This window comes from Pollicipes pollicipes, unplaced genomic scaffold (genome assembly GCF_011947565.3).
Source record: "Pollicipes pollicipes isolate AB1234 unplaced genomic scaffold, Ppol_2.1 Scaffold_7262;HRSCAF=8765_pilon_pilon_pilon, whole genome shotgun sequence".
NCBI classification, from domain to species: domain Eukaryota; kingdom Metazoa; phylum Arthropoda; class Thecostraca; order Pollicipedomorpha; family Pollicipedidae; genus Pollicipes; species Pollicipes pollicipes.
In genome coordinates this window covers 2,834,453-2,843,248 of record NW_023597055.1, presented here as the reverse complement: position 1 = coordinate 2,843,248, position 8,796 = coordinate 2,834,453, and the positions used below count along the sequence as shown (strand labels likewise).

The 8,796-nt window shown below is 58.3% G+C and overlaps 1 protein-coding gene across 2 annotated transcripts; it reads left to right on the top strand.

Moving 5' to 3' along the window:
- The first annotated feature begins 3,455 nt into the window (after nucleotides 1-3,455).
- On the top strand, nucleotides 3,456-6,692 carry LOC119114394 (uncharacterized). 2 transcript variants are annotated; one of them, XM_037238586.1, is made up of 4 exons: nucleotides 3,456-3,590; nucleotides 4,809-4,934; nucleotides 5,942-6,138; nucleotides 6,530-6,692. In XM_037238586.1, the coding sequence occupies exons 1-4, from the start codon at nucleotides 3,470-3,472 to the stop codon at nucleotides 6,659-6,661; spliced, it is 576 nt and encodes a 191-aa protein (XP_037094481.1). In that variant the 5' UTR covers nucleotides 3,456-3,469; the 3' UTR covers nucleotides 6,662-6,692. The 2 variants fall into 2 exon arrangements, with proteins under 2 accessions (XP_037094481.1, XP_037094482.1); XM_037238587.1 differs by having other exon boundaries at nucleotides 6,534-6,660.
- Nucleotides 6,693-8,796: the final 2,104 nt, after the last annotated feature.

Sequence of the window (8,796 nt, the reverse complement as noted above, 5' to 3'; positions counted from 1 at the left end):
ACTCACTTAGGTCAAAGTTTCAGGTTCCTAGGTCATGACCCTTGGGTTAAAAAGGTCCACCAAGGTCAAGTTGCAGGTTGGCCTCCAAAGTGCCCTCAGAATCTAGATAACCGTTTCTAAGCAAAAGGTGAAATGCTCATTCAACGTCTGTGACCTTTTTTTGACATTTTTAAAGCCAAGGCGACCAAAATCATATAAGACTGTTTTGAATTTTACATTTGACTAGGCGACAAAGATACGCTAGGCAGTATGTTCATAAAACAAAATGCTGACTTGGGTCATTTTATGTCAATGACCTCTTCTGACCTATAAGAAGTCCATGGAAGATGTATGATGCGGTTCCTGCTACAATAATTCGAAATGAGCACCAGAAACTGTCCCATACAGCAAGTCCTAGGGTAACAAAACAGGTTGGTTTGACCTTGGTGTGACCTTTATACCTGACCTTAGGTTACTGCAATTTGCTCATTCAACTGTTTTATTATCTAGGAAAGCATCTCAAAATGTATGGAATTGTCTAACACTCCGTTGTTGGATCAGATTGGACGGTTCCCTAGAAATTGTCTTCGCTGAAACCATGGCCTGACTTTGACCTGCCATAGGTCAGCAACCTTAGAAGGTGCATCTAAATGTCAAACGATCCGCTATTCAATTTGCCTATAGCTGTGCAAAATTTGGCGCGGCTACGCCGCGCCGTTCGGAAACCATTCTGGAAAAACCTTCGGGGGGGGGGTCAATTTGACCCCACCCGAGTGCGTGTTAAACGTCACCAGTTGTCAGAAGGTGATTCGCATGAGATCGAGCTCAGTCACTGGCCCTCCCAGGATAGAATCAGCGGGGCCAATCGAAGTATTATTCGTTTGGTTTCAATTACGTGAGCTGTTAAGTGCATTCGCGATGAACATTATGCACATAGGTAAGACAGTGGTAATAACCTTATTCATGGCAGAAAAAAAAAACTGAGGAAAATGACATTTGAATGCGTTGATACTTCGCGCAACATGCCTTTATCGAAAACGAATAGAAGGAATGCACTTTCACGACTAGCACTTATGATATTCGCTTCGATAAGGCATGTTGCCGAATATCGACTCATTTATATTCGTAGGTCCTGGTTTTTCTCGGAGGAATAAGTTAGTACTAGTGTCATATCTATGTTTGGTTTTCAGTGCACCTGTTTGATGCAGACCTCCAATCAATCTCAATCATCAATCTCAATCTCCAATCTCAAATCAATCGAAGACAATTAAAGCGCGGCCTTTCCCAAAGTCAGGATGAGAATTACAGCTGATGCTGTTATCAGGAACACCGTTGCCAGCACCACCGAACACAACATCGGAGTTGTATAATGGTCCAAAAGAACATCGGATTTGCAAAATGTTGTCACAGTGCCTGTTCATGTTTAGGAAAACGCCTATTGTTACATTTATTACAAGTGTTCAGCCCGTGCAAAAACCCTGCTTCTGACAGCCGCACGAATGAGATATGCCAGCTGTGACATCTGTGACAACGTGGAGGGGCTTGAGCATCCTGGCAAGATCAGTTCAAGCGTATGCTCGTATGATTAATGACATTTATATGTATGGTCATTGGTGCGACAGTAACCCGGATGCACTGGTACGTTTTACGTCAAGTATCCGTGCATTTAAGCGGTAACATTTGTTCCAGAGCTTCTACAATTTGACTACGGTTTTCATTTTAGCCCCGAAGATGCGCTCTATGAAACCTATGGCAAGTGTTTGTAAATGGGTACTTCCAACCACATCCGAGGTGTGATATATGGCAATGTACTCCCTTTATTTATAATACAAGGGAGTACAGTGTCCCATATAGAACTGTCCCACTGTCCCATGTACACAAAATCCTATCATACGAGAACTGTATATCATCTGTTTCGCTCCTGGCGCCTCTGTTGTGACTAAATCCTACAAACCTTAGATATTCTGTCGAACCTGAAAACCCAACTATGCTCTACCTACCTGTGATATCTTGCTCAAACGCCACTGATTTGATGTGTTTAACTGCCGTGTGGACATTAACCCTGGTCGTAAGCTCGACAATACGTGATGTGTGTTCTACCCAGCTTGTGTCTTTCTGTTTCAAATACCAAATCAGTGGATTAGCGGATTGGGGTCGGCGAACTTGGAAAATTTAGCATTAATATTAAACCCAATATTTTTTTCCTCACTGTTTCTGTCTTAAATCGCTGTGTATCACCTGTGGCAGCATTGCAAAAATGAAAGCAAGCTTATAAGCCAGCCTGACCCGCCATCTTTCCAAACGTTCTGATATTGCTGCGAATCCACGCAATAGCATTCTTAACTTTCTTAACATTTCAACAGAAATATCAAATTAATGTATGAGACATCGCAGGGCACCCCCACTAGCAGGTCCCCAAATGGCCCTCCTCCGCCACGGCCGGCCCGTTCGCGGCCGTTCCTGCAGCCGACCTCCTCGTTGCGCCGCAGGCGACAGCGCCACCGCCGGGGTCACAGGCTCACGACCCGGACCCGGGCCCGCCGAGCCGGCGGAGTTGGCCGGGCCCGCTCCTCGGTCGCCCCGTCAACAGCCCGTCCGGTCGATGTGGGCCCTAACAACGGCCGCAGCCGTCGAGGGCGACGACGCCGGCCCGTCGTCGCAGCCTGCCCGTTTGCAGGACGGAAGTGCTGTCGGTTTTAATGGCTGGCTGCGACCCCCTCATCGACTACGTCACGTTTTGGGGTGGGGTGCGGGTGGGGGTGAGCCGTCCCTCACCCTCGCCTGGAGTCGCCCGTGCGCCGCGCCGCCTCCCCGCGGCCGACGCTGACTCCGCCCCTGCGCGGCGGGTAACCAGGACCACGATGTCGGCAGCGGCCACCATGTACGGCATGCTCCAGTACTACCGGAACAAGAGGAGTGAGGGCAACACCACCCAGGTGGAGGGCGCCATCCTCACCCCCAACCACCAGGGCGGCCCGCTCAAACCGCCGCCGCTCAAGCGGGACTGACGCAGGTCAGTGGCACCCTCCCGGGCCGGTACTGCAACCGTACCGGATATCGTGCAACCCTGGATGTCGGCGGGCCCGCTCCAAACGGACGTACTCAGATAGCGGGACTCCTCCAGGCGGACGTCTTTGGTTCTTGGGCTCCTCCAGACGGACGTCCTAAGCTAGCGGGCTCCCCCAGACGGATGTCTTCAGTTAGCGGACTTCTCCAGGCAGACGCTCACCCCTCAGAAACCCCTTCTCTCAGACGGAGACCTTTGCCAGTGCCCCGGCAGACTAACCCTCTAAGTCAGTGGACTCTTCCCAGACAGTCAGTGGCATCCCCACAGGCAATCTCCACATCACAGGACCCCTCCCCCTGGACCCCTCAGTCGTCTGACCTTCTCATGTCGGCGTGCCCGGCCGGACCGACGCGTCCCGACCCCCCGACGCCTCCAGTGACCCGCGCCGGCGCGCCGCTCGTTCCGCAGGTCAACTGGCGCGAGATGGCGCTGCGGCGCCGCAAGGTGGCCGACTGCCAGATCATCGGCTGCGTCGTCACCTCGGGTCTGCTCATTCTGGCCGCGGGACTCGGCATGTTCCTGGCCGCCTGGTTCGTCCTCGGCAGTAAGTACACGCTTCGCTCGGTGACCTGTCTGACCCGCGTGGAGGTCGGGCAGTACTCGCTCGCTCGCACGTACTCGCTCGCAGCTCGCAGGTACTCGCTCGCAGCTCGCAGGTACTCGCTCGCAGCTCGCAGGTGCTCGCTCTCTCGCAGGTACTCGCTCGCAGCTCGCAGGTACTCGCAGGTCTCGGGGTCGACAGTTCGAAGCAGGCCGCTGGGGGCTAGTTCAGTTCTGTTCAGTTCTGTTCGCCGCGACAGCCAGTTCTGTTCGCCGCGACGGTCAGGGTCTGCCCGCCAAGGTCTGGGTCAGTCAGGCTCTCAGTCGGTCTGCGGAGGCCCGAGTCAGGCTCTCAGTTGGTCTGCAGAGGCCCGAGTCAGGATCTCAGTCGGTCTGCGGAGGCCCGAGTCAGGGTCTCAGTCGGGCTGCGGAGGCCCGAGTCAGGGCTCTCAGTTGGTCCGCGGAGGCCCGAGTCAGGGTCTCAGTCGGTCTGCGGAGGCCCGAGTCAGGCTCTCAGTCGGTCTGCGGAGGCCCGAGTCAGTGTCGTAGTTGGTGGGCGGGCCGAGTCAGTTCCGCATCGTCTAAATGACCCACCAGGGGGGCCTACTCGCACAGCAGTGACGCTTCCCACGGCGACGATCGACCCAGTGTTTGGGGCTTCGAATTCCTGGACAGGCCACATGGCCCAGGTAATGATGTCCGTGCTGGCCGTTATCCAGCAGTGGGCTCGTAACGGCCTGGAATATGACGTCACAGAGGACTCAATATTGACTGGCTCACCAGCGTCCTGGTACAAAGCCTAAGTCGGCCGTGACGACCATTCGTAAATGTGACGGTCCGACTGGAAAGAAACGGATCCACCGAGCGACGAAATAACTTTATACAACCATTGTGTGGCAAGCGTGAACGAACAAGTCAAATTTCGATACCGCGGGACCATACACCCGCGCCGAGTCAATATCACCAGCGCCAAAGAGACGTGCGGCAGCGCGCTGTCTGGACCTCACCCATAACGAAGTCCTGGCCCGCATCAAACGCCTCAACAGCTGCCGTCGGCGTCCGCCAAACCTTGCCACCATCCCGCGGCCGGGCTGGAGCTGCCGCCAGTCCCCGGAAACCCTTCACCTCCGTCGGTCGGCGTCGGCAGCCGACGTGACCGTATTTGCCGCGTCATCGACGGCTGTCCGCGCGCGACGTGACCGCCCGGCGCGCCCGTCCGCAGAGGAGGACCCGTTCATCCTCATCGGGCCCGTGTTCGCCGGCTGCGGTATCGTCGTGCTCCTGCTCAGCGTCGAGGTGTGCGTGCGGCGGCAGAAGGTCATCAAACTCACCGAGGACCTCAGCTCAGGTCAGTAGCGCCGGCTCAGGTCACTGGGCTCGGGTCGCTGGGGTCAGGTCGCTGGGGTCAGGTCGCTGCGGTCAGGTCGCTGGGTTCAGGTCGCTGGGCTCAGGTCGGCGCAAAGCCAGCGGGGTTTTGTCGCCTCAGGGCGCGTTATAGCGAACGCAGGTTTATGCAAACTGCTAACGTAACGAGGAGTTCGATTCGCGTCAGCGTCATGGTGATCTCGGAACGGGCTGGCAGTCACAAAAACATTGATTTGAGAAGCTTTGGCCACTTGGGGATCATGTTTGTCATGAAAAATACAAACGGCCTGGGTCTGTTGGGCATTTAGGGGTCCCCGACCGACCTGGGGGGATCACTTTGTCCATGGAGCCCTGGTACAGTTGATCGGTTACACGAATTGCTTGCTTTTTCAAGAAACAAAAAACAGCGTGATGTTAGCTACATATCTACTTAACTCATCCCTAACCACGTCCTGTTTTCCTTGGCTTCAGAAATCCATAAAGATATTCTCCTTGGAAGTGCTGCTGCTATTGGTTTTACTTGTTCCAAAACGCGCGTTGTCATACCACACCCACCCTGTCGAGGGTTACACCGAGCCTTCAGTTATTTCATAGGAGCCAGCTAAACTCTCATGGCAGCCTGGCATTCAGCTTATTTGTGTCGGTTTTTACTGTCAGCACCCCTGGCGTCGTCCCAGCCCTGAACCGCGCCGGCGACCCACATTTCGACAGGTGACACGCTGATGACCCCCTCCTGCACTACCCTGACCTCGCCTGATCCCACCTGACCCCAAGCTGTTCCTGCCTGACCGCAGCCTGATCCCACCTGACCCCGTCCGACCCCATTTTCACCTCTACTGATCCCACCTGACCACAGCCTGACTGCCTGACCCCAGCCTGACCCCGCCTGACCCCGCCTGACCCAGTCTGATCCTGCCTGACCCCGTCCGGCTCCATCCTGACCCTAACTGACCCCGCCTGAGCCCAGCCTGACCCCCGACCCCGCTCCAGACGAGGAGGACGGACACTACATCGACGAGGGGCTCATCAACTACGGCTTCGGCCACTTCCACGGCGACGACCCGGGAACGCCCATCAGCAGCAAGTCCCCCGCCCACAGCAAGTCCCCCGCCTACCGTTCGCCCATCGTGGTTCGCTCTCAGGCACAAGGCGGCGAAGACGACGAATCGTACAAGCCATCGTTTGACGTACGTGTGCCGCGCTGGGATGACCGCCGGCACGTTTCGACCAGCAAGTGGCAGAGCACAAAAGATTTCCGGTGGCAGAGATGTTTGATACGCTTTTTTTAAAAAAAACATTTAGGCGCTGGTCCTCGTTGTGCTGTACTGTACTGTATGTGCTGTACTCTAGCGGTGCAGTACATTTGCTGCCAGCTGGTTGTGCGTCAGAGCTCCGCGCTTTATAGCATGTTTTACCGCGGAGAGGCGGGGTTGACAGACCCAGCGCCTAGCTCGTCACCAGTCGCCGTCGCGTGACCACATCCGCACCACACGTCCGCGCCTCGACGTCCCACCGGGCTCGCTGCGGCGTCGGCCGCGTCGAAGGGCTCCTTGAGTCAGTGCGCGCCCCCTGTTCCAGGTAGAAGGTCGCCTCCGACCCGAGGACCGGCCCCAGGTGAACGTGCTGGCGCCCACGCCGGACGTGCTCGACACCTCGATGACGCAGGAGGCCATTGAGATGCTGCTCTCGCCGGCCAGCGGCCGCGGATAGCTAGCCGTGCCCAGCGAGGAGGCGCTGTGGCGGGCACCGCCGCCGGCCGCGCGCCGGCGCCTCCGCGTGCGTCTCCCCGCTGGCGACGGCGACGATGACAGTCTGGGTGGCGAGAGCAGCATCCGCGACCCGGCCGAGCGCGCGCGCGTGTTCCACGAGATCATGCAGGTGACGGCGCCGGCGGGGGAGGCCGCGCCGCCGCTGGCTGGAGAGGCCGCGCCACCGCCGGCGGGAGGCGAGGCCGCGGCGGTGGCGCAGGAGAGCCCTGACGGCCGGCTCCGCCTGGCGCCGCTCCAGAACCCGGCGTCGACGCTCAGTAACCGGTGGATGGCCTCCGCCAAGAAACGGAGCTGACCCCGCTGGCCGCCTGGCGGCCGAGGACAGAACTAAGCCGAGGGGTTGTCGAGCGGCCGGACTGAACAGGCTGAACTTGATAGCCGTCCAGCCGAGTCGGTGGACCATCTGGCGGCGGGAATTTGAAGTGATGTGATGGGTCGCACTGGTGGCGATGGAAGAGCTGGCCCGACCTGCTCGTCGTTGGCCAAGGAGGCGGCGAGGGGCGCATTTGGTGACCTCGGTCAGAGGGCCGCCAGGAGGCGAACGGGGTCGTCGGCTCCGTCGGTGCCGTCAGGACCGCGCCGGTCGGAGCTCTCGTGGTGGACCGGCCAGGCGGCGACTCGTAGCGTGACCAGACCCTCGTGGTCTCCTCCGGGCCGGCCGCGATCTGGTGACGTCACTGGGATTTTGGTGTGGTGCTGTCGTGAAGAACACACACGCGCTTCCCTCGGAGGAGCGGGAGGTGCTGTGAATACTGGTGTGGAGTACCAGTGGAGGCGATAGACGTTCGCTCACTGGCAGGTGGCTGACTATACTGTGATATAAACCGCATTCGTCTATTTACCGTCACATCACAATCTCATCTAGATGAATCGGGTGGGTTCTTGTTATCTAGTTATCACAACAGCACATTGTACAGATCTTTCAGTTCTTCTCGCGTGACCTTGTGAGCGTAACAGCGACCGCCTAGGGGACGCCAGGTTTACGCGACACTGTACCGAAGATACGCGTTACATACAAATACGCGATACTGTACGCCCCCCCCCCCCCCCCCCCCAGCGCGGAAGGGGCATGAGCTGGCGGCTGTGTAGCGCCGGCGTGCTGTGCTCTGCTGTGTAGCGCCGGCCCGGGTCTCAGAGGCCCCCAGGGGTGAGCGTTCGACAGCGTCAACAGTTCCGGCGCGCTTAGCTGGAATTGCCCCCTGTCTCCCATCGCTTCGTAGCGAGAGAGCGCGCCTCCCAGAGCGTGTGCACCGCCGCACGGGGAGACGCCCACTCCGCTCTGACGCCTGCTGTCGGGAAGTTGCACGCGTTCCGTGTCCCCCGCTACCATGCCGCCACGCCCGCCTGTCCATGCTGCACGAGGCAGTCCGCGAGGCAGTTCGTGAGGCAGTCCGCGAAGCAGTCCGCTGTTATAACGTCCGCTCTCCTGATCAGGCTTGGTGGTGAAGTCCGCTGCTGGCCTCGCCTCCGTCGCTCGACCGCGCGCTCGTGATGTGTCTGGCTCAGCTGCCGGCAATCCCGCCACCTGTGCCTAGATGTGATCGATCGACGCAGCTCCGACCAACTGCGACGCCCCGCCCAGCGTCCCGTCCCCGTCGGTCGAATAAAGCTCCGGGCGTGCCTCCGGATCCTGTTGTTCATTTGGTTCCGCGGGGCGGCTCGACCGCGGGGCCGCGTGGGCGTCCGGCAGCCGCCAGCGACCGACCGCCACCTCTCCACGCACACACTGGGGTCGGGTTGGAGCCGCAGAGCTGGCCCGGTCCGTCGCGTGCGCGGCCGGGGAGCAGAAAGGCGCCGGCTCCGAACGGTCAAGATTCAGGGAAGTGTTTCAGAGCGGGAAGCAGAGCGGCATCGCCTCCGAGCAGTACAGATTCAGACACATACTTCAGGGCGGGAAGAAGAACGGCATTAGCGCCCGAGTGGTACAGATTGAGACAAGTGCTTCAGGGTCGGGGAGCAGAGCGGCCTCAGCTCCGAGCGGTGCTGATTCAGACAAGTGTTTCAGGGTCGGGGAGCAGAGCGGCGTCAGCTCCAAGCGGTGCAGATTCGGACAAATGTTTCAGGGTCGGGAGCAGA

Excerpts from the sequence above, each read along its gene's own strand:
- LOC119114394 (XM_037238586.1), top strand. The coding sequence starts at position 3,470 with ATGGCGCTGCGGCGCCGCAAGGTGGCCGACTGCCAGATCATCGGCTGC. Across the intron at positions 3,591-4,808 it reads CGCCTGGTTCGTCCTCGGCA|AGGAGGACCCGTTCATCCTC; the intron begins GTAAGTACACGC and ends GCCCGTCCGCAG. Across the intron at positions 4,935-5,941 it reads CACCGAGGACCTCAGCTCAG|ACGAGGAGGACGGACACTAC; the intron begins GTCAGTAGCGCC and ends ACCCCGCTCCAG.